This window comes from Petromyzon marinus, chromosome 22 (assembly GCF_048934315.1).
Source record: "Petromyzon marinus isolate PM22_M1 ecotype Great Lakes invasive population chromosome 22, UKy_Petmar_22M1.pri1.0, whole genome shotgun sequence".
Taxonomy (NCBI): domain Eukaryota; kingdom Metazoa; phylum Chordata; class Hyperoartia; order Petromyzontiformes; family Petromyzontidae; genus Petromyzon; species Petromyzon marinus.
The window spans coordinates 20,946,735-20,971,853 of NC_133688.1; the positions used below are offsets into that span (position 1 = coordinate 20,946,735).

At 53.6% G+C, this 25,119-nt stretch overlaps 1 protein-coding gene and 1 long non-coding RNA gene across 3 annotated transcripts; one reads left to right on the forward strand and one right to left on the reverse strand.

Moving 5' to 3' along the window:
* Positions 1 to 295: 295 nt before the first annotated feature.
* LOC116945072 (uncharacterized) lies at positions 296 to 23,139 on the reverse strand. Of its 2 annotated transcripts, XM_076068863.1 has the most exons (18): positions 22,447 to 23,139; positions 22,018 to 22,071; positions 21,639 to 21,800; positions 21,330 to 21,383; positions 20,550 to 20,603; positions 20,383 to 20,433; positions 16,692 to 16,745; positions 14,484 to 14,537; positions 13,944 to 13,997; positions 12,915 to 12,968; positions 11,301 to 11,354; positions 10,344 to 10,397; positions 9,091 to 9,108; positions 6,611 to 6,655; positions 5,366 to 5,458; positions 4,341 to 4,518; positions 2,176 to 2,513; positions 296 to 1,848 (listed from the first exon to the last, which is right to left on the reverse strand). In XM_076068863.1, exons 3-18 carry the CDS (start codon positions 21,711 to 21,713, stop codon positions 1,705 to 1,707), a joined length of 1,374 nt encoding a protein of 457 aa, XP_075924978.1. In that variant the 5' UTR covers positions 21,714 to 21,800; positions 22,018 to 22,071; positions 22,447 to 23,139; the 3' UTR covers positions 296 to 1,704. The 2 variants fall into 2 exon arrangements, with proteins under 2 accessions (XP_075924978.1, XP_075924977.1); XM_076068862.1 differs by lacking the exon at positions 22,447 to 23,139 and having other exon boundaries at positions 22,018 to 22,424.
* LOC142925648 (uncharacterized) lies at positions 1,716 to 7,919 on the forward strand. Its single transcript, XR_012942607.1, has 3 exons — positions 1,716 to 1,815; positions 2,127 to 2,202; positions 6,663 to 7,919. It is a non-coding gene; the product is annotated as an uncharacterized LOC142925648 (long non-coding RNA).
* Positions 23,140 to 25,119: the final 1,980 nt, after the last annotated feature.

The following is a 25,119-nucleotide window of genomic DNA, read 5'->3' on the forward strand; positions in this document are numbered from 1 at the left end:
CAGCGATGTTAACCGTGGCCAGGCACCCGGCCAGAGGAGCCGAGTGAGATACGAAGAAGCCCTGCACCCAGACATGTGCGGTCTCCGCGATTGTGAAACAGAGCCTCATAGCTCGTCGGATTCCTCCAGTCGAGAAACAAATTCCGATTCCTTGTGGTCGTGGGTGTCTCTGATCCACGCGTCATTGTGTGCGGCCTTCAGCAAGACACCGAGGCTCTTTACCGAGATGGGACTTCACAATGTCACCTCATCCCACGAAGACTCGCATTGAAACATAGAAAATAGCACAGTATCATTATTATTTGTACAAAGTTATCAACATTTATTTAAAAAAAACAAATTAAACCGTGTCAAAAATACCCAACATTTTACAAACAGATAATAAATATAACGAGGTAAAGTAGAATGTAACGTTACTTGGCAGACTCCCTATGTTACACACGGTATGCAATAGGGGTCTTGGTAGGGTGGTGGTGCAGTGCTAATACTCGTGTCTCGTTGTGGGAAGCGGCTGGGTTAGATTCCTGACTCGGGTGCCTCCGTGCGTTCTGTGTAGCTTTCCGGGTTTCCTTCCATAGCTAAATCACCGTGTAACTGGTATTGGCCCAAACCTCCAACTGCTGCATAATTACCAGCAAATTACTCGCCCGGGATCACAGACATACACAGCAACAACGTTGTCCTCCCCGACAGCAAAACACGTGGCAGGACACTCCGAACGAGGAGTGGTGAGACTCGGTGAGGCTTTCCCATCTCATCTTTCACCCGCCCCCCCATTACTAAGCCTCCGTTTCGCACCCTAACCCCCCAAATCTTAAACTCACATTAACCTCCTTTCTCCCCCCTTCCCTCCAACGCCCGCTCCTCTTTCAGTCCTCTCCCTTCCCACATCATCTCGAGCCTTCCCTCGCCAATTTGTCTTCATAAACGTCCCCCCCCCCCCTGTCACTCCCGGGGGGCATCGTAACGAAACTAGCACAGCAGCAATATGCCTGTGGGCAGTCGCATAACAACCCTCGGGTCAATACCGCCTCTCATTGACGCCGATTTTAATTGTTTTCATGCAACTGCCGGCAGGTTGTCCGTCTAATAAACGAAACACATTTCGACTCTGACAGGTTTCGGTTTACAATGGGCACATTTATACTACATATTTGTATTTTTTTAAAAATCTGGTGTTTTAAATAGATACCCGCGTGCCGAGCGACGCGCGGCCTTGACGGAGTGCGTGTAACGAGCGGAATATTGCTCAACGCTCCGCACTCGTCGGTACGACGTCGGGGTGACGTCTGCGCGAACGTCGCGAAACATTAACGAAGCATGGGCCCATTACCAGCACCACTAAAGACAAATAGCCCCCATATAGCCTCAACAGACTGTTGGGGCAAGTGCTGTTAGCGAGTAACACCTACGAAGGCCGGCACGGCACACGAGGGGGTGAGTGACCAGCACCACGCCTGCCCGCCTTTGTGTCCACAGTAAAGATGTTAATACAGCGCGCCAGGGACTCATTTGAGGCTGAGTCGACCTAGGCCGGGATCGGAGTGCAGCGCGCAAACCGCTTAACCACCACCAGCGCCACCACCAGCGTCACAGCATCCCTGCTGCCCCTCAACCACGGCAGCCAACGCTCCTGCTGCCCCCTCCCCCCCACCTCACCCGCACAGCTTTGCCCCCCCCCCCGCCACCCTCTTGCTGCCCTGGCTAGAGGAAGCACAGAGGTCCCAGCGAGAGGGCGACCCCCCACCGGCGGGGCCCCCGAGAGGGCATGGCGCGGATGGGCAGAGACTCCGTGCTGCTCGTCGAAACGACGAGGTGTAGGACGCACACCTCGTCCCGCGTTCCGGCCTGCACACACCCACACACACCCACACACACACACGTGTACACACCCGTGTTGCAAACTCCTAAAAGCGGAAAGTAACGAACGATCATGGTCATGATCAGAATGACAATGATGATATCGATGTTGTATGTATGTTGTACTTCTTTCGCACTCTACGTAGCCCACCGTGCTAATTCCTAAATGTGATGATTGCGACAACGATGATGGCCATGAATACCACAATGAAATGACAAACGATGATGTTGATAACCACAAATGATAATGATTGTGATGACCGCAGTACAATCATGGCGACACCGGCGATGACAACGAAGATGACGACACGGCACCTGCGTGCAGTCGCGACGCAGCACGCGGTAGGCATCGTGTCCCGGCCCAAACTCGGTGCCATCGTCTCCCACGAGCGTCGGCCCCTCTTCCTCCTCCTCCTCCCCCCCCTCGGCGCCCACCGTGCCGCCCCCTCGCGTGGTGGCACGGACGTGCTGCCACGCTCGCCCGCTCCGAAGGCGCAGGAACTTGAGCTGGACGGTGCCGAGGCCCGGGTACGGCGGGGCCCGCTGGCTCTCCGCCGCGCCGCCAACGCAGGTGGCGCCGCCGGCCGAGAAGTGGCAGCGAGCGAGCAGCGCGTCGAGCGGGCAGCCCTGGTTGGGGTCGATCCAGTAGTGCCCTGGGCATCGCACGTAGGAGCGTCATCATCATCAGCCGTGGTCTATCCACTTCTGGATGGAGGCCTCCCCGCTTTCAAAGCCTAAAGTCCCATTATCGCACTGGGTCACCGGCTCGGACCATCCACACCCACTGTCATCACGCTGACATTCGCCGGAGGGAACACGGAACGTTACGCCAATGTCACGCCATCGTTGGTCCAACGGTTCCAAACCACAAGCCAACGTGGGCCAACGTTGCCTGTTCACTGCGTCCTTCCAAGCTTCCGTAAGGCTCTGGATTGCGTCCAGCCCAAACTCTTAACTTGCAGTGGCGTAGGGTGGTAGGAATGGGCCCTGGTGGAAGCAAAGAAATTGGGCACCCTCCGCCCCCCCCCTCCCCCGTCTCTCCGAAGGCCGGCGCCGGGGCCCCTCCGACACGTGGGCCCCGGTGCAGCTGCACCGCCTGCACGCCCACCGGGCGGCTCGTTGGGTTCTCGCCGCCACGCGATCGTTGAACCAAATTTTGTGTAATCCGAGTCGCGTGCCGCCACGCGAGACCACCGTCAATCAACTCCCCTCGCTCACGTCCAACTCCCGCGTCTCGGAGATGGGGGGCAGGCGGGGGCGGGGAGCGGTCGGCGTGGGGGGAAATGTGGTAGGGGAGGGGAAGTCACAACAGAGAGATCCATTGGGCACATTTATGGAACATTACAAATGCGGATTTTATGATAATCACGCCTAATTGGTACTAACGACCCTTCAGGAAGCGTCTGTGTTTGGGGATGAGTTACGGCCGTAGCTCCTGGAAACGGCGGCTCGCTGCCAGCGGAAGCTCTTCATTAATTAAATAAGTAAACGGTGGCACAAAGTTCATAATACCAGCAACCTTTCCATTTATCTATTACAACTCTGACGGTGCTCTTTTCTTACTGACCGATTGACATTTTGGGGCTCTGGGCCTTATGCTCAGTAACTGCATAAAAACATCGAGACCACTGCCCTGTACAGCCCTCTGATGTGTGACTTCTGGTTGTACCACTGGCATGTGCGAGTGTGCTGGGCTGTTTGTGTACGTCGTGTGTGTAGTTCTGTCTTTGTACGTGTGTAGTTCGGTGTATGTATATATGTAGTTCTGTGTGTGTAGTTCTGTGTGTGTATATGTATATGTGTGTAGTTCTGTGTGTGTGTAGTCCTGTGTATATGTGTGTGTGTAGTTCTGTGTGTGTGGTAGTCCCGTGTGTGTGTGTAGTCCTGCGTGTGTGTGTGTGTGTAGTTCTGTGTGTGGTAGTTCCGTGTGTGTGTGTGTAGTTCTGTGTGTGTGGTAGTCCCGTGTGTGTGTGTAGTCCTGTGTGTATGTGTGTGTGTAGTTCTGTGTGTGTGGTAGTTCCGTGTGTGTGTGTGTGTAGTCCTGTGTGTATGTGTGTGTGTAGTTCTGTGTGTGTGGTAGTCCCGTGTGTGTGTGTAGTCCTGTGTGTATGTGTGTGTGTAGTTCTGTGTATGTGGTAGTTCCGTGTGTGTGTGTGTGTAGTCCTGTGTGTATGTGTGTGTGTAGTTCTGTGTGTGTGGTAGTCCCGTGTGTGTGTAGTCCTGTGTGTATGTGTGTGTGTAGTTCTGTGTGTGTGGTAGTTCCGTGTGTGTGTGTGTGTAGTCCTGTGTGTATGTGTGTGTGTAGTTCTGTGTGTGTGGTAGTCCCGTGTGTGTGTGTGTGTGTAGTCCCGCGTGTGTGTGTGGTCCTGTGTGTATGTGTGAGTGTGTAGTTCTGTGTGTGTGTTTCACCACTCATTCCACAGCGGGCAGCGCAGATTGGGTAGACGATTTGGGAATATTCACCGACACCCAGAACTCACCGTCGGGAAGGCCCGGCCGGCACAGCTGCAGCTCGTGGCACGTGGCCGGCGGGTGCTCGCCAACAAGGCCCGGGCCCGGCGCGGACGCGGTCCCGGCTGGGTCCCCCGCGCCGCTCCGCGTGGCCTCGCCCGGGGCCCACGGAGGGTCCCACAGAGGCCAGTCCTCAGGCCACTCCTCCTGTGGAACGATCGCACCTCGAGAAACCCGGCGCAAAACTCGGGCTGAGTTTCAGATCGAAAAATGTTAAGATTTGGGGAATTTCTAAGGACGATTTCGGATCTTTTTGGGGTTTTTATCTTGCGCGCTCTGCGGCGTTGCGACGCGCCGTTGCGCTCGCAGAAGTGATGCCACCAACGCCAGGCGACGATGCTACTCTCCGTAGGAATAAATATGGAAGCAAGAAAAAATGTGACCTCGTTTCCTGTGAAGCCAGACTTCGGAATCGATCAGTAACTATTTCATGTTTTCTCACTATTTAACTAATTAATGTAATAAGGTCCCATTTTATTAAATTTTTCAGATGAATCTGACGTCCCGCGACATCCGGGACTAGGGATGTGTTCCCAATTTTTCATATTATTTAAACAGCTTAAACTTCATCTTAAAATTGGGAACGCTTCCCTTCCTCTACCCAGAGGGCGTGGGACATATTCACGTTCTGGAGATTGTAGGCCCAGGGCTGAATCGCCCGGAGTCACCCGGATCTCGGAAGCTAAGCAGGACTGAGCCGGAAAGCGCCTGGGCGGGTATCCACCTCGCATAAAAGAGGTGCTATAGGCTGCCGCGGGGTATGTTGCATGTAGCGGAGAGCAGTGCAGCAAGATTCATCGTTGTACTGTACTTCTATGCTCCAACATCCCCCCTTTACTAACCCGCGTTGACCAGCATGGCAGAGTACAGTCAAACAACCCCCAAAACCCGTGGGGAGGCCCTCATCCAGCGGTGCGTGTACACAGCCCCAACGTGAAGGCCGTCTCGAGCGCTGTCCACTCGGTGTCTCCCCCACACACCGCACCGCGCTTACCCAGGAGGGCCGTGCCGTAGCGCCAGGGCGGTGGTGTCGGAGTCCCGTCGACGGACCTGCAGGGCCGGGGGGGCCCGGAGGCCCGGGGGGGCCCTGAACACAGACGCACGCATGGGAAGAGCAGCGTGAGTTCATGAACTCACGCTGTCCTCCCCCCCCCACCAAATCATCATCATCGTCGCCGCCACCCCATCCATTAATGCCGCGCCGCTCATAAAGCTGTCAAGGGCTCTAATCGGGATGGAAGTGACTGCCTCTGTGTGCACCTGTTAAATACCCGTGGAGACGGCGGTGCAGGAACGACGTGGCCGCGCGTGTAATTAATCCCTAATTGCTCTTAACGAGCGGCGGAGGGCCACGGCTGGTGCGCGGCGCCGTGTCTGAGCGCGTCGCCGTGTCTGAGCGTATCGCCGTGTCTGCTAGCGTCACCGTGTCTGAGCGCGTCGCCGTGTCTGAGATCGTCGCCGTGTCTGAGCGCATCGCCGTGTCTGAGCGCGTCGCCGTGTCTGCTAGCGTCGCCGTGTCTGAGCGCATCGCCGTGTCTGAGCGCGTCGCTGTGTCTGCTAGCGTCGCCATGTCTGAGCGCGTCGCCGTGTCTGAGCGCGTCACCGTGTCTGAGCGCGTCGCCGTGTCTGCTAGCGTCACCGTGTCTGAGCGCATCACCGTGTCTGAGCGCGTCGCCGTGTCTGCTAGCGTCGCCGTGTCTGAGCGCGTCGCCGTGTCTGAGCGCGTCGCCGTGTCTGCTAGCGTCGCCGTGTCTGAGCGCGTCGCCGTGTCTGAGCGCGTCGCCGTGTCTGCTAGCGTCGCCGTGTCTGAGCGCGTCGCCGTGTCTGAGCGTGTCGCCGTGTCTGCTAGCGTCGCCGTGTCTGAGCGCGTCGCCGTGTCTGAGCGCGTCGCCGTGTCTGCTAGCGTCGCCGTGTCTGAGCGCGTCGCCGTGTCTGAGCGCGTCGCCGTGTCTGCTAGCGTCGCGGGGAGCGGCGGCTCCAGAGGTTAGCGCGCTGCACCCTGAACACGGCGACCCGAGTTCCATTCAAGCTCGGGCCCAACACCGGCGATGGGCATTTGAGCCGTTCCCGGTCCTGGGCCTTCCGTAGGTTGACTCAGACCTTAAACGAGCACCTGGTGCGGTGCGCCTTCAAAGGTGCCCGCTAACAGTTATTGCCCCAACAGTGGGTTAAGACTATACGGGGGATCATCTTTGTGCGGTCCGTGCATGCGTGTGTCCGTGAGAGCGTTGGTACTCACCGAGGGCCCCCTATCCCCTCGCTGGCCCCGTATCCCCTTCTCCCCCTGGCAGGGATGAACACGGCACGAGCGGCCCGGTACGGCAGCCACGCGTGACGACGGGAGCAGAGAGACGAGACAACAGTCGGCATTTACACGGCAGAGAAACGCGACCTTCCGGACACTTCGTAGCGATAGCATGCGGCTCTTGTACGAGAGAAGTAAAACAGCGTGGCAGATGGGAAAGAAAAATTAAATAAAAACGAATGAATTATAATCAACCACTTTAGCCGTGCATGGGGCACGCGTAATAACAACCTGAATAACAATGATGATATTCTTTGGGTCTTTCAGTAAAGTTACGTAGATAGGACCGATCTACGTGACTTTACCGAAAGACCCAAAGAATATGAATTCCTGCAGTCACGAAAGCCTTAAGTCAAGATTTAACAATGATTATAACGTAACAATATTTATTGTATTTTATATACAGCGACATTCGTGCAAGTTGCATCTCAACACGCTGAACATTGCGAACCACATAGACTTCAAATATAGTCTGAGGCACAACACACAGGCACACCACATAGGCACAACATAAACGAGATACACAGGGTATGGAGGTAAACATAGCACGAACCAGTCAGAACACCACGGAAACACGACACAGATACACAACACGAACCAGGTAGGGTGGCAATTAAACACTTAAATTGAACACTGCTTGGCCATTGGAAAGACTCGGCCATAGGAATTTGGAATTTCACAACACTGGCTCAGGGCCGTCAAATGCGCAGGACACGAGCATTGCCCAATATTCAGCCCAGTGGAAACCACTCGGACTACAGGAAATATAAACAGTGAGGGAAAAAGTATTTGATCCCCTACTGATTTTGTACGTTTGCCCACTGACAAAGAAATGATCAGTCTATAATTTTAATGGTAGGTTTATTTGTACAGTGAGAGACAGAATAACAACAACAAAATCCAGAAAAACGCATGTCAAAAATGTTATAAATTGATTTGCATTTTAATGAGGGAAATAAGTATTTGACCCCTCTGCAAAACATGACATAGTACTTGGTGGCAAAGCTCTTGTTGGGAATCACAGAGGTCAGACATTTCTTGTAGTTGGCCACCAGGTTTGCACACATCTCAGGAGGGATTTTGTCCCACTCCTTTTTGCAGATCTTCTCCAAGTCATTAAGGTTTCGAGGCTGACGTTTGGCAACTCGAACCTTCAGCTCCCTCCACAGATTTTCTATGGGATTAAGGTCTGGAGACTGGCTAGGCCACTCCAGGACCTTAATGTGCTTCTTCTTGAGCCACTCCTTGGGTCATTGTCATGCTGGAATACCCATCCACGACACATTTTCAATGCCCTGGCTGAGGGAAGGAGGTTCTCACCCAAGATATGACGGTACATGGCCCCGTCCATTGTCCCTTTGATGCGGTCAAGTTGTCCTGTCCCCTTAGCAGAAAAACACCCCCAAAGCATAATGTTTCCACCTCCATGTTTGACGGTGGGGATTATGTTCTTGGGGTCATAGGCAGCATTCCTCCTCCAAACACGGCGAGTTGAGTTGATACCAAAGAGCTCCATTTTGGTCTCATCTGACCACAACACTTTCACCCAGTTGTCCTCGGAATCATTCAGATGTTCATTGGCAAACTTCAGACGGGCATGTCTATGTGCATTCTTGAGCAGGGGGACCTTGCGGGCGCTGCAGGATTTCGGTCCTTCACGGCATAGTGTGTTACCAATTGTTTTCTTGGTGACTATGGTCTCAGCTGCCTTGAGATCATTGACAAGATCCTCCCGTGTAGTTCTGGGCTGATTCCTCACCGTTCTCATGATCATTGCAACTCCACGAGGTGAGATCTTGCATGGAGCCCCAGGCCGAGGGAGATTGACAGTTCTTTTGTGTTTCTTCCATTTGCGAATAATCGCACCAACTGTTGTCAGCTTCTCACCAAGCTGCTTGGCAATTGTCTTGAAGCCCATTCCGGCCTTGTGTAGGTCTACAAACTTGTCCCTGACATCCTTGGTGAGCTCTTTGGTCTTGGCCATGGTGGAGAGTTTGGAATCTTATTGATTGATTGCTTCTGTGGACAGGTGTCTTTTAAACAGGTAACAAGCCGAGATTAGGAGCACTCCCTTTAAGAGTGTGCTCCTAATCTCAGCCCGTTATCTGCATAAAATACACCTGGGAGCCAGAAATCTTTCTGATTGAGAGGGGGTCAAATACTTATTTCCCTCATTAAAATGCAAATCAATTTATAACATTTTTGACATGCGTTTTTCTGGATTTTTGTTGTTGTTATTCTGTCTCTCACTGTTCAAATAAACCTACCATTAAAATTATAGACTTATCATTTCTTTGTCAGTGGGCAAACGTACAAAATCAGCAGGGGATCAAATACTTTTTTCCCTCACTGTATTCATGGGTTTCACATTCTTTTCTGAAAGTATTAAAGACTTTATGCGAATAGACATTTACCTTTATTCCAAACATTCCCTGGAGGAAGAAAAAAACAAACAAACAATGATTAATAACGATGATGAGAAAAAAGACAGAATCACAACAATAATATTCTGTGGTTAACTATGAAAGCCTCCCCTAGTCTCAAGACTGCTTATCAAGAGGGTGCAGCTACTTTGGGATGTTTGGCCTTGAATTCCATTCGTAATCGGATTTGGGCTTTGTGTGGGAGGAAAACCTCTAGGATGAGTGGAGAGTGAGGAGCAGGGAGAGTGAGGAGCTGGGAGAGTAAGGAGCTGGGGGAGTGAGGAGCTGGGGGAGTGAGGAGCTGGGGGAGTGAGGAGCTGGGGGAGTGAGGAGCTGGGGGAGTGAGGAGCTGAGAGAGTGAGGAGCTGGGGGAGTGAGGAGCTGGGGGAGTGAGGAGCTGGGGGAGTGAGGAGCTGGGGGAGTGAGGAGCTGGGGGAGTAAGGAGCTGGGGGAGTGAGGAGCTGGGGGAGTGAGGAGCTGGGGGAGTGAGGAGCTGGGGGAGTGAGGAGCTGGGGGAGTGAGGAGCCGGGGGAGTGAGGAGCTGGTAGAGTGAGGAGCCGGGGGAGTGAGGAGCTGGGGGAGTGAGGAGTAGGGAGAGTGAGGAGTTGGTAGAGTGAGGAGCCGGGGGAGTGAGGAGCTGGGGGAGTGAGGAGTAGGGAGAGTGAGGAACTGGGGGAGTGAGGAGCTGGTAGAGTGAGGAGCCGGGGGAGTGAGGAGCTGGGGGAGTGAGGAGTAGGGAGAGTGAGGAGCCGGGGGAGTGAGGAGCTGGGGGAGTGAGGAGTAGGGAGAGTGAGGAGCTGGGAAAGTGAGGAGCCGGGGGATTGAGGAGCTGGGGGAGTGAGGAGCAGGGAGAGTGAGGAGCTGGGGGAGTGAGGAGCTGGGGGAGTGAGGAGTAGGGAGAGTGAGGAGCTGGGGGAGTGAGGAGCTGAGAGAGTGAGGAGCCGGGGGAGTGAGGAGCTGGGGGAGTGAGGAGTAGGGAGAGTGAGGAGCTGGGAAAGTGAGGAGCCGGGGGATTGAGGAGCTGGGGGAGTGAGGAGCAGGGAGAGTGAGGAGCTGGGGGAGTGAGGAGTTGGGGGAGTGAGGAGTAGGGAGAGTGAGGAGCTGGGGGAGTGAGGAGCTGAGAGAGTGAGGAGCTGGGGGAGTGAGGAGTAGGGAGAGTGAGGAGCTGGGGGAGTGAGGAGCTGGGGGAGTGAGGAGCTGGGGGAGTGAGGAGCAGGGAGAGTGACGAGTTGATTGTCACTCACTGGTAAACCCAGCAGCCCCTGTGACCCGGGCAGACCCTGAGACCCAACATCGCCCTGCAGACAACACAAAAACAAAACACATACACAATACTATACTCTACAGCACTCAACTCACCACGATAACTCGATGCTCACTCAACATAAAACAACACGCACTCAACCCATGATAACATAGGCAGTGAGATTCCACATGGCTCTGGTGAGTATAGTCTGTGCGTGTACGTGGTGAGTGTACGTGGTGAGGGTATGTGGTGAGTGTATGTGGTGAGGGTATGTGGTGAGGGTATGTGGTGTGGGTATGTGGTGAGTGTACGTGGTGAGTGTATGTGGTGAGTGTATATGGTGAGGGTATGTGGTGAGGGTATGTGGTGAGTGTATGTGGTGAGGGTATGTGGTGAGTGTATGTGGTGAGTGTATGTGGTGAGTGTATGTGGTGAGTGTATGTGGTGTGGGTATGTGGTGAGTGTATGTGGTGAGTGTTTGTGGTGTGGGTATCTGGTGAGTGTATGTGGTGAGTGTATGTGGTGAGTGTATGTGGTGTGGGTATCTGGTGAGTGTATGTGGTGAGTGTATGTGGTGAGTGTATGTGGTGTGGGTTTGTGGTGAGTGTATGTGGTGAGTGTATGTGGTGAGTGTATGTGGTGAGGGTATGTGGTGAGGGTATGTGGTGAGTGTATGTGGTGAGTCTATGTGGTGAGTGTACATGGTGAGTGTATGTGGTGAGTGTATGTGGTGAGTGTACGTGGTGAGTGTACGTGGTGAGTGTATGTGGTGAGTGTACGTGGTGAGTGTATGTGGTGAGTGTACGTGGTGAGTGTACGTGGTGAGTGTATGTGGTGAGGGTATGTGGTGAGGGTATGTGGTGAGTGTATGTGGTGAGTGTACGTGGTGAGTGTACGTGGTGAGTGTATGTGGTGAGTGTACGTGGTGAGTGTATGTGGTGAGGGTATTCAGTACCTGCAGTCCCTTGGCTCCAGCGGTACCAGGTTGTCCAATACCACCCGTGGGCCCCTGCAGATAAACACATAGACAAAGATCCCCCATATAGCCTTAACAGACTGTTGGGGCAAGTGCTGTTAGTGAGCACCTATGAAGGCCGGCACGGCACACGAGGGGGTGGGTGGTCAGCACCACGCCCGGCCACATTTGTCGCCCCAGTGGCGATATTTACACACGGCACCAGGTACTCATTTGAGGCTGAGCCGACCCAGGGGAGGCCCAAGACCGGTTCAGATAATCGTAACCGTGAGCGAGAATAGAACTCGAGTCGCTGGGTTCGCAACACAGTGCACTAACCGCTACACCACCGCCACCTACGTAGACACACAGACAATTGTACATTCAAATAAACACAGTAACTCACACATTCACTCCCAATCACAGTCACTCACACAGTCACTCATCCAGCCACTCACACAGTCACTCACACAGTCACTCACACAGTCACTCATACAGTCACTCACACAGTGACTCACACATTCACTCCCAATCACAGTCACTCACACAGTCACTCACCCAGTCACTAATACAGTCACTCACATAGTCACTCACACAGTCACTCATACAGTCACTCACACAGTAACTCACACATTCACTCCCAATCACAGTCACTCACACAGTCACTCACACAGCGCGCTAACCGCTACACTATCGCTCCCCACAATCAGTCACTCACACAGCCACTCACACAGTCACTCACACAGTCACTCACACAGCTACTCACACAGTCACTCACACAGCCACTCACACAGTCACTCACGCAGCCACTCACGCAGTCACTCACGCAGTCACTCACGCACTCACGCAGCCACTCACGCAGTCACTCACACAGTCACTCACACAGCCACTCACACAGCCACTCACACAGTCACTCACACAGTCACTCACACAGTCACTCACACAACCACTCACACAGTCACTCACACAGTCACTCACACAGTGACTCACACAGTCACTCACACAGCCACTCACACAGTCACTCACACAGCCACTCACACAGTCACTCACACAGTCACTCATACAGTCACTCACACAGCCACTCACACAGTCACTCACACAGTCACTCACAGTCACTCACACAGTCACTCACACAGCCACTCACACAGTCACTCACACAGTCACTCACACAGTCACTCACACAGCCACTCACACAGTCACTCACACAGTCACTCACACAGTCACTCATACAGTCACTCACACAGTCACTCACACAGCCACTCACACAGTCACTCACACAGTCACTCACCCAGTCACTCACACAGTCACTCACACAGTCACTCACCCAGTCACTCACACAGTCACTCACACAGTCACTCACACAGTCACTCCCAATCACAGTCACTCACACAGCCACTCACACAGCCACTCACACAGTCACTCACACAGTCACTCACCCAGTCACTCACACAGTCACTCACACAGCCACTCACACAGTCACTCACACAGCCACTCACACAATCACTCACCCAGTCACTCCCAATCACAGTCACTCACACAGTCACTCACAGTCACTCACACAGTCACTCACCCAGTCACTCCCAATCACAGTCACTCACACAGTCACTCACTCACCTTGGGCCCCGTGCGTCCCTTCTCCCCCGTGGGCCCCACCTCTCCCTGCACCCCCTGAAAACGAAATGAACACCGCCTCAAACATGGCAATACACCCCCCACCCACCCCAATTCCCCCCCTCCCCCCAGTTCCCCCCATCTCATGCCGTCCCTCCAACCCCCAACCCACACTCCGACATTTGACGTCAATTAAAAACTAGCAATTACTCACACAACACCACCACCACCACGACCACTATCGCCACCACCACTGACATCATCATCCTTCATGGAGGTCAGGGTCAGGGTTGGGATGAGGGTTGGGGTGACACTGTTAAGTATAGGGATGGGTTTGAGATCGGGATAGGGTTAGTGTTGGGGTTAGGGTTAGTCTAAGGGACAGGGGCGGGGTTAGTGTTGGGGTTAGGGTTAGTCTAAGGCATAGGGACGGGTTAGCTTTGGGGTTATTTTGAAGTCACCTGGAAACGATTCAGTGGGAAAACAATCCCTGGGTCACGCTCCTTAGGGAATGTGACTTAGCCAAGCAAAACGGGAGCTAGCATCCCCCAGAGAGAGCGGGAGAGAGAGAGTGGAGGAGAGAGCGGGAGAGAGAGAGAGCGAGGGGAGAGACAGGGAGCGGGAGAGACAGAGCGGGAGAGAGAGCGGGGGAGAGAGAGCGGGAGAGAGAGAGCGGGAGAGACAGAGTGGGAGAGACAGAGCGGGAGAGAGAGAGCGGGAGAGAGAGAGAGAGGGGAGAGAGAGAGCGGGGGAGAGAGAGCAGGGGAGAGAGCGAGGGAGAGACAGAGAGCGAGGGAGAGAGAGCGAGGGGAGAGAGCGAGGGGAGAGAGAGAGAGCGAGGGAGAGAGCGAGGGGAGAGAGAGAGTGGGAGAGAGAGCGAGGGAGAGACAGAGAGCGAGGGGAGAGAGAGCGAGGGGAGAGAGCGAGGGAGAGACAGAGAGCGAGAGGAGAGAGAGCGAGGGGCAGCCGTAGTCCAAGAAGAAGAAGAGGAGCGTCTCGAGAGCGGGGGACGTGCGGCGACGTCTCACGCACCGTGGTCCCCGGGGTCCCCGCGTCTCCCGCCTCCGCCCCCACTCCCGGGGGTCCCTGGAGGAGCAACAAGGGGGGGGGGGGTCCAAGTTACAGCGAGGAGAGTGAACTCGGACAAATCACTTTAAAAAACGTTCAGAGTAAAATTGAGTTTGAGAAACATCGACGCGGGCATCGTAGGGCGATGATCGCACGAGCGTGTACAGCCGTGAAACACGTGGACAGCCGTGAAACACGTGTACAGCTGTGAAACACGTGTACAGCCGTGAAACACGTGTACAGCCGTGAAACACGTGTACAGCCGTGAAACACGTGGACAGCCGTGAAACACGTGGACAGCCGTGAAACACGTGGACAGCCGTGAAACACGTGTACAGCCGTTAAACACGTGTACAGCCGTGAAACACGTGGACAGCCGTGAAACACGTGTACAGCCGTGAAACACGTGTACAGCCGTGAAACACGACATCACACGTGGTGGGGAGGGGAAGTAGTGGTGGGGGTGGAGATGTGGGGGGACCGATCACGAGCAGGAGGAGTCACCGGGAATCCTGAAGGTCCGCGGGTCCCCTCGCTGCCAACCGGGCCCTGCGTACCCTGTGGGGGGCACGGTACAACTGTAGCAGCTGTTACATCACAGGTGTTACATCACAGGTATTACATCACAGGTGTTACAGATGGTACAGCACAGGTGTTACATCACAGGTGTCACAGCTGTTACAGTACAACTGTAGCAGCTGTTACAGCACAGCTGCTACAGCTGTTACAGCACAGGTGTTACATCACAGGTGTTACAGCTGTTACAGTACAACTGTAGCAGCTGTTACAGCACAGCTGCTACAGCTGTTACAGCACAGGTGTTACATCACAGCTGTTACAGCTGTTACAGTACAACTGTAACAGCTGTTACAGCACAGGTGTTACAGATGTTACAGTACAGGTGTTACAGCAGCATACAGTACAGGTGTTACAGATGTTACAGCACAGGTGTTACAGATGTTACAACACAGGTGTTACAGCTGTTACAGTACAACTGTAACAGCTGTAACACCTGTGTTGTACAACTGTAACAGCTGTTACAGCACAGGTGTTACAGATGTTACAACCCAGGTGTTACAGATGTTACAGTACTGGTGTAATAGCTGTTACAGTACAGGTGTAACAGCTGTTACAGCACAGCTGCTACAGCTGTTACAGCACAGATGCTGTTACATCACAGGTGTAACAGCTGTTACAGTGCAGGTGTTGCAGCTGTTACAGTACAGGTGTTACAGCTGTTACAGCACAGATGCTGTTACAGCACAGGTGTAACAGCTGTTACAGTACAACTGCTACAGCTGTTACAGTGCAGGTGTTACAGCTGTTACAGCACAGGTGTAACGGTGCTGTAACAGCTGTTACAGTGCAGGTGTAACAGCTGTTACAGTACAGGTGTAACAGCTGTTACAGTACAGGTGTAACAGCTGTTACAGTACAGGTGTAACAGCTGCTACAGCACAAGTGTTACAGTAGCATGCAGCACAGGTGTTACAGATGTTACAGCACAGGTGTTACAGCAGCATACAGCACAGGTGTTACAGCAGCATACAGCACAGGTGTTACAGCTGTTACAGCACAGGTGTTACAGCTGTTACAGCACAGGTGCTGTTACAGCACAGGTGTTACAGCAGCATACAGCAGCACGCAACACCCCCAACCGTCACGTTGTCTATGCCTCATGCCTCATTCCTTATGCCTCATGCTGTCACCACACCAAACCCAAACCCTAGACTTGAACTCTAACCCTACACCCAAACCCTACACCATACAACCTAAACCTACACCCAAACCCTAACCCTACAGCCTAACCCTACAGCAAAACCCTACACCCAAACCTTACACCCTACAACCTAACCCTATACCCTACACCCTACAACCTAACCCTACAACCTAACCCTACACCCAAACCCTACAACCTAACCCTACACCCTACAACCTAACCCTACAACCTAAACCTACACCCGAACCCTACAGCCTAACCCTACAGCAAAACCATACAACCTAACCCTACACCCAAACCCTACACCCTACAACCTAACCCTACACCGAACCCTAAGTATACACCTAACCCTACACCCGAACCCTACAACCAAACCATAACCCTAAACCATCACCCTACACCCTAGCCCTACACCCGAGCCGTGTCACCGCCCCAGGTCTCCGTGGTTCGCGACGCGAGGTGTCTGATTGGCTGTGTCACCGCCCCAGGTCTCCGTGGCTCGCGAGGTGTCTGATTGGCTGTGTCACCGCCCCAGGTCTCCGTGGCTCGCGACGCGAGGTGTCTGATTGGCCGTGTCACCCCTCCAGGTCTCCGTGGCTCGCGACGCGAGGTGTCTGATTGGCTGTGTCACCGCCCCAGGTCTCCGTGGCTCGCGACGCGAGGTGTCTGATTGGCCGTGTCACCACCCCAGGTCTCCGTGGCTCGCGACGCGAGGTGTCTGATTGGCCGTGTCGCCCCCCAGGTCTCCGTGGCTCGCGACGCGAGGTGTCTGATTGGCTGTGTCACCGCCCCAGGTCTCCGTGGCTCGCGAGGTGTCTGATTGGCTGTGTCACCGCCCCAGGTCTCCGTGGCTCGCGACGCGAGGTGTCTGATTGGCCGTGTCGCCCCCCCAGGTCTCCGTGGCTCGCGACGCGAGGTGTCTGATTGGCTGTGTCACCGCCCCAGGTCTCCGTGGCTCACGACGCGAGGTGTCTGATTGGCTGTGTCGTTACCTTAGACCCGGGGTGGCCCCCCACTCCTGCCGGACCTGGGGGGCCCGGCTCTCCCTGCAACGCCAGCGTGGTCACGAGCAACGCGGCAACACCACCACCAACGCCACCACCACCACCGACGACGACGACAACAACCATCAACAAAAACAACAACCGCAGTCGCCAACAAACACAAAACATCAACACACGAACAACGCCACATCAACACTGTCAGCGAATCACAACCATCATCGCGTGACACACCACCACCAGCCATCGCCATCAACACAATCACCGCCAACACCAACAACAACGCCACCAAATACGACTGCCACCAACCTCTGGCTGAAATTAATACACGCGCACACAAATACAAAGACCCCCCGTATAGCCTTCACATACTCTAGGGGCAAGTGCTGTTAGTGAGCGCCTACGAAGGCCGGCACGGCATGGCAAGCGGGGATGGGTGGCCATCACCACGCATGAGGCTGAGTCGACCTAGGGGAAGCCCAAGGCCAGTCGAGATATTCGTCGCTGAGCAAGGATCAAACTCGGGTCACCGGGTTCATTGCACAGTGCGCTCCCACGCCCCACAATACGCAGAGACACAACAACAACAACAACCGCCATTCGCCACTAAGTGGCGGTGACGTCACCACGATGCTTGTGCCAGGCTATGTGCACCCTGAGGCCACGTGAAGTGTCGAACGCCCGCTGGCAGGTGGTCACGGGGCAGACCCAGGTGCCACGGGTCGACTGACTGAGATGACTGGCTGATGCACCACCTGTGCCCCCTACTGTGCCAACCTGCTGTGCTTTAGCCACCCGGCGCTCCGCTCGCTGTTGTGAGCGTCGCTCCTCCGCCCTCCGTTGTTGTTGGAGGGCGACTGCCTCCAACTGCCCAGTAGCATCCTTCACGAGCCTCCTCCACAGAGGCCGATCTTGACACCGCTGGTACCAGTCATTGGCAAGTCCACTCAGCTCCACGTCCTCCTGTACCACATCACTCCATCTCTTCTCTAGCCCGTGCCGCGCCCGCTTAGCCCCCTCAATCCGGCCAAACAAAAGCTGTTTCGGCATGCGGTGGCTGGGCATGCGGGCTACATGACCCAGCCATCGCAGCCTTGCCTGCCGGAGGAGCTCACCGATGGGACCCTGCCCAGATCTTTCAAGGATTTGTGAGCTCCTCACACAATCCAGTCTGGTTAAACCCAGGATGGATCGTAGGCAGGCCAGCCTAAATGTTTCTAACCGGCGAAGATGTTCCATTAGGGGGGTCCACGTTTCGCAAGCGTAGAGAAGGGAGGGAATGACCGTGGCCGAGAAGACCTGAAGCTTAGTGCGGAGCGACAGACCAGGTAGCTTCCACACAGCGTTACGCAACCGATGAAAAGATATTGCCGCTCGACTGATTCGGAGTGAGACCTCTGCTGTTAAACTGGAGCCAGTCATAAGCACACTGCCCAGGTATGGGAAACTCTCCACTCTCTCCACAACTGCCCCATCACCGATTGGGAGTTGTGGGGGTGGAGTGTCCGATGGTACAAAATACCCAGGCAGGTGCTTAGTTTTGGTGGGGCTGATGGTAAGGCCCCACCTCTTAGTGGCATGCTCCAGTCTCAGCAGCAGCGTCTCCAACTCCTCCTCTGACTGAGCAGCTATTACCAAGTCATCAGCATACATAACGTGGTTGAGCAATAGGGAGCCATCCCTTGACCGCACCCGGGCATCGATTAGCCTCCCATTATATCTGTACCATATGGAGATTCCCCCGGTACAGCTATTGAAGGCTTCACGAACTACGTGGTCAAAATAGATGTTAAATAATGTGGGAGCCAGAGGACATCCCTGTCGCACCCCAAGGTGTACAGGGAATGGCTCTGACTCCCGGCCACGTAGTTTTACCCGGGCCCGCTCACCATCATGAAGGTCCTTAATGATCGTGAGCAGAGGGTCAGGTACTCCAAATGCACGAAGAACGACCCAGAGCCCAGGCCTACTGATGGTATCATAGGCCTTGACCAGGTCAATAAAGCAGAGATGTAGGTCTTGTTGGAATTCCCTACACGTCTGCTGTAGCAGACGGCCAGAAAATATGGCATCTGTGCAGGACCGCCCTTTCCTGAAACCGCATTGGGGCTCCGCAAGCCTCTCCTCAGCGTGCCTGGCAAGGTGATGCTGAATAATTTTTGCCAGGACCTTTCCCGGCACACTGAGGAGTGAGATGCCCCTGTAGTTGTTACAATCTGTGCGGTCCCCCTTCTTAAAAAGGGGGACCACCAGGGCATCCTTCCAATCCTGCGGAACCCGTCCAGTGGTCCAGACTGTTGTTATAATGTCATATAGGGCAGTCTGTGCACAAACGCCACCCTCCCTCAGCATTTCGCTTGGGAGATCATCTCTGCCCGCTGCCTTTCCTGGTCTCAGACTCCGGATCGCCTTCAATACTTCCTCAGCAGATGGCACCTCAGCCAGCCACTCACAGGGGGTGACTTCATCCAATATTTGAGGCACCGCAGCCTCAGCAGGGTCATCCTCACTTTGTGCCACGGTGTTTTCCTGGCTGAGGGATTTTCCCTCCCCCAGGACCTCACAGAAATGCTCAGCAAATCTGCGAACCTGTTCCTGGGGGTCGGAAATTGGATCACCGTTTTTTCCCCTAATGATGGTAATAGGTGTAACGCATACGCGTGTCTCTGCCACGCAGAGACACGCGCACACACATACACACATACACATATCCACACACACACACGCATACACACACACATACACACATACACGCACACACACATACACACATCCTGACATAGGCACCGCCACCCACAGGGCTTCATTTCAGCCAGGTTTGTCTGCGACATTGACACACCCGGCACACCACATCCATCATACCTCTCGCTATGGCTGTGGCTACTCAAGTCTCAAGCAACATACACCAGATTCCCAGCTACATAGACGAACATTCAGTGAGAAATGTAACTATACATTAATATTACAATTACCCCCAAGCTACACTCACTCTGAGCCGCTCACCCACTCACCTGCTCACTCACCCACTCACCTGCTCACCCACTCACTCGCCCACTCACCTGCTCACTCACTCACTCACCCACTCACCTGCTCACTCACTCACTTGCTCACTCACTCACCTATTCACCTGCTCACTGACTCACCCACTCACCCACTCACCTGCTCACTCACTCACCTGCTCACTCACTCACTCACCTGCTCACCCACTCACTCACTCACCCACTCACCTGCTCACTCACCCACTCACCTACTCACCTGCTCACCCACTCACTCACTCACTCACCCACTCACTCACCCACTCAACCTGCTCACTCACTCACTCACCCACTCACTCACTCACTCACCCACTCACCCACTCACCTGCTCACTCCCTCACCCACTCACCCACTCACTCACTCACTCACCCACTCACTCACTCACTCACCCACTCACTCACCCACTCAACCTGCTCACTCACTCACTCACCCACTCACTCACCCACTCACCTGCTCACTCACTCACTCAACCTGCTCACTCACTCACCTGCTCACTCACTCACCTGCTCACTCACTCACCCACTCACCTGCTCACTCACCTGCTCACTCACTCACTCACCTGTTCACTCACTCACCCACTCACCCACTCACTCACTCACCTGCTCACTCACTCACTCACCCACTCACCTGCTCACTCACCCACTCACCTGCGCTCCTCGAATTCCTGGTGAGCCCCTCCTTCTGTAGCCTCTCTCGCCCTGCACACACGCAGATGTACAAAGACAAAGATCCCCAGTGCAGCCCACACATACTGTTGGGGCAAGTGCTGTTAGCGGGTACCTACCATCTCCTCACCAATTCACCACTTCCTCACCTTTGACCCCGGGATCCCAGCTGGACCCTCGAGCCCTGGCAGCCCTAAAGGACCCTGAAAATAGCAGACACACGCAGGCACACGCAGACACACACAGACACACGCAGACACACACGCACGCAGACACACACGCACACACACACACAGACACACGCACACACACGCACACACACACACGCAGACACACACAGACACACGCAGACACACACAGACACACAGACACACACAGACACACACAGACACACGCAGACACACACGCACGCAGACACACACACACGCACACACACACAGGAATACAGACTCATGCGCCTGTACTCACATGCATACAAAGTTCCCCCTCCCCCCCATACAGCCTTTAACAGACTCTTGGGGCAAGTGCTGTTAGCGAGCACCTATTAAAGCCAGCACGGCACACGGGGGGGGGGGAGTGTGCGGCCAACGCCACGCCCGACCACCTTTGTCTCCCCAGTGCGGCTGTTTACACACCGCACCAGGTGCTCATGCAACCTAGAGGGGGCCCATTACCGGTTGAGATCATCGTCACCGATATTGTCCGTGACCTTGAATCGACCTTGGGCCGGCGGGTTCGTGGCGGGCCGATTTGGCAATCCGACACTCACGGAATCAACACCCGAAATGTCGCGCGGCGGCGGCGGCTACGGCGGCGATGGCCGCGACGAGGGCGATGGCCGCGACGAGGGCGAGCGTCTCGCTGTGTCTCGGCGTCGCCGTCCGGCCCAGAGGCCCCCGCGTGCGGCAGCTGCTAAGGGGAGCACTCACCTGAACCCCCACGCTGCCCACAGGCCCCCACGGACCCCTGCTCCCCGTGGACCCCTGTGGCACACACACACACAGACAAAGGTCCCCCGCGTAGGCTTAACAGATTGTTGGGGCAAGTGCTTTTAGATAATCGCACCGATGAAGGCCTTCGTGACAGAGCGACGGAATCAGCTCGTGTATCGCCTGACCGTGAATGACGGTGACGGCTTGGGAGGCCTGAATTCTGCAGTGGATAGATCATGGCTATTGCTGCTGATGATGATCACAACGACGACGGTGGTGAATTGTGTTCCATGTAAGTGACTTTACCGGGGATCCTGGGGGGCCCCGTGGCCCCGTCGACCCCTTGGGCCCCCCAGCTCCCTCGGCACCCAGCTCCCCCATCGCCCCTCGGTCGCCCTTTGACCCCCGGGCCGCGTGAGGTCCCCTGAGTCCCCGGACCCCCTTCTCGCCCTCCGGTCCCACAACGCCCTGGGGAAGAACAAAGACAAAGATTCCCCGTGTAGGCTTAGTAGGCTGTTGGGGGCAAGTGCCGTTAGCGATTCACCTATGGAGGGGGTGGGTGACCAGCACACCACACGTGACCGCCTTTGTTTCCCCAGTGACAAAGGCAGCTTGATAAGGCCTCCATGCAGCAGTGGATTGAGCATGGCTGCTGCTGCTGATTATGATGCTGACTATGCATTACCTGGATTCCTGGGGGGCCCCTGTCCCCTTTCTCCCCGATCTCTCCTGGTGGACCCTGTACACGAACGCACGCACACACGCACGAGAATCCACACAAACCATAACCCCACACCCTAGCCCTACAGCCGAGCCCTATGTGACCACCGCCCTGATTCACCCTGGGTAGCCTCGGTCGAGGGGGTGGTGTGGCCGGCATGCCCCGCCATGTGTACACGCCACTAAGCGAGGGTGACGCCACCACGCTGCCTGTGCCAGGCTAGGTGCACTTCGGGGCAGTCACGTGCACTGTGGAAGGTTCTTGCTGCCGTCTGGAGGTTACGAGACAGAGGCATGTGCTGTGGGTTGACTGCTGTGCCAGGCACTGACACACACACACGTGTATCATCCACCCACAAGCACACACATTAATAGACACGCGCGTCTCACGCACAGGCGCAGGCACGGGAGGTTGCTAAGGCTGAGGGCTGTCGGGAGCGATGTCTCCACTACGCCCACCGCTGTTGCACACAATCTGTCACACGCTGCTGCACAGATCGCTCTGCACAGCAGTGGGGAACTCGGATCTCGTCTGTGAGTGCGTGTGTGAGTGTGTGTGAGTGTGTGTGAGTGTGTGTGTGTAAATGTGTGAGTGTGTGAGTGTGTGTGAGTGTGTGTGCGTGTGTGTGCGTGTGTGAGTGAGTGTGTGAGTGTGTGTGAGTGTGTGTGAGTGTGTGTGTGTAAGTGCGTGTGTGTGCGTGTGTGTGTGAGTGAGTGTGTGTGAGTGTGTGTGAGTGTGTAAGTGCGTGTGTGTGCGTGTGTGTGTGAGTGAGTGTGTGTGAGTGTGTGTGAGTGCGTGTGTGAGTGTGTGTGAGTGTGTGTGTGTAAATGTGAGTGTGTGTGAGTGAGTGTGAGTGTATGTGCGTGTGTGTGAGTGTGTGTGCGTGTGTGTGTAAGTGTGTGTAAGTGCTGTGTGTGTGAGTGTGTGTGAATGTGTGTGTGTAAGTGTGTGTGTGTAAGTGTGTGTGTGTAAGTGTGTGTGAGTGTGTGTAAAAGTGTGTGAGTGAGTGTGAGTGTTGTGTGAGTGTGTGTAAGTGAGTGTGTGTAAGTGTGTAAGTGTTAGTGAGTGTGAGTGCTGTGAGTGTGTGTACCTGCATCCCGCTCGTTCCGCCCCTCCCCCGTGCACCCCTTTCCCCCATCTCCCCCTGCACACGGAGAGACCGCAGCTCAGGGTGATGACGACGACGACGATGGTGATGGTAGTGATGTTAGTGGTGATGACAATAATGATGACGATGATGATGGTAGTGATGTTAGTGGTGATGATAATAATAATGACGATGATGATGGTAGTGATCTTAGTGGTGATGATAATAATAATGACGATGATGATGGTAGTGATGTTAGTGGTGATGACAATAATGATGACGGTGATGATGGTAGTGATGTTAGTGGTGATGACAATAATGATGACGATGATGATGGTAGTGATCTTAGTGGTGATGATAATAATAATGACGATGATGATGGTAGTGATGTTAGTGGTGATGATAATAATTATGACGATGATGATGGTAGTGATGTTAGTGGTGATGACAATAATGATGACGATGATGATGGTAGTGATGTTAGTGGTGATGATAATAATAATGACGATGATGATGGTAGTGATGTTAGTGGTGATGATAATAATGATGACGATAGTAGTGATGTTAGTGGTGATGACAATAATGATGACGATTATGATGGTAGTGATGTTAGTGGTGATGACAATAATGATGACGATGATGATGGTAGTGATGTTAGTGGTGATGACAATAATGATGACGATGATGATGATGGTAGTGATGTTAGTGGTGATGACAATAATGATGACGATGATGATGGTAGTGATGTTAGTGGTGATGACAATAATGATGACGATGATGATGGTAGTGATGTTAGTGGTGATGACAATAATGATGACGATGATGATGATGGTAGTGATGTTAGTGGTGATGACAATAATGATGACGATGACGATGGTAGTGATGTTAGTGGTGATGACAATAATGATGACGATGGTAGTGATGTTAGTGGTGATGACAATAATGATGATAATGATGATGATGGTAGTGATGTTAGTCGTGATGACAATAACGATGACGATGATGATGGTAGTGATGTTAGTCGTGATGACAATAATGATGACGATGATGATGGTAGTGATGTTAGTGGTGATGACAATAATGCTGACGATGATGATGGTAGTGATGTTAGTGGTGATGATAATAATAATGACGATGATGATGATGGTAGTGATGTTAGTGGTGATGATAATAATGATGACGATGATGATGGTTGTGATGTTAGTGGTGATGACGACGACGATGATGATGATGGTAGTGATGTTAGTGGTGATGACAATAATGATGACGATGATGATGGTAGTGATGTTAGTGGTGATGACAATAATGATGACGATGATGATGGTAGTGATGTTAGTGGTGATGATAATAATAATGACGATGATGATGGTAGTGATGTTAGTGGTGATGATAATAATGATGACGATGATGATGGTTGTGATGTTAGTGGTGATGACGACGACGATGATGATGATGGTAGTGATGTTAGTGGTGATGACAATAATGATGACGATGATGATGGTAGTGATGTTAGTGGTGATGACAATAATGATGACGATGATGATGGTAGTGATGTTAGTGGTGATGACAATAATGATGACGATGATGATGATGGTAGTGATGTTAGTGGTGATGACAATAATGATGACGATGATGATGGTAGTGATGTTAGTGGTGATGACAATTATGATGACGATGATGATGGTAGTGATGTTAGTGGTGATGGCGACGATGATGATGATGGTAGTAATGTTAGTCGTGATGACAATAATGATGACGATAATGATGGTAGTGATGTTAGTGGTGATGACAATAATGATGATGATGGTAGTGATGTTAGTGGTGATGACAATAATGATGACGATGATGATGATGGTAGTGATGTTAGTGGTGATGACAATAATGATGACGATGATGATGATGGTAGTGATGTTAGTGGTGATGGCGACGATGATGATGGTAGTGATGTTAGTGGTGATGACAATAATGATGACGATGAT

Bases quoted from the DNA above. Each gene is read 5' to 3' on its own strand.
- LOC116945072 (XM_076068862.1), bottom strand. From the start codon at position 22,212: ATGCCGGCCACACCACCCCCTCGACCGAGGCTACCCAGGGTGAATCAG. The intron at 14,538-16,691 runs GTAACGACACAG...TGCCCCCCACAG, and splicing joins GGGGCCACCCCGGGTCTAAG to GGTACGCAGGGCCCGGTTGG. The intron at 11,355-12,914 runs GTGAGTGAGTGA...GTTTATCTGCAG, and splicing joins AGGGACGCACGGGGCCCAAG to GGGCCCACGGGTGGTATTGG.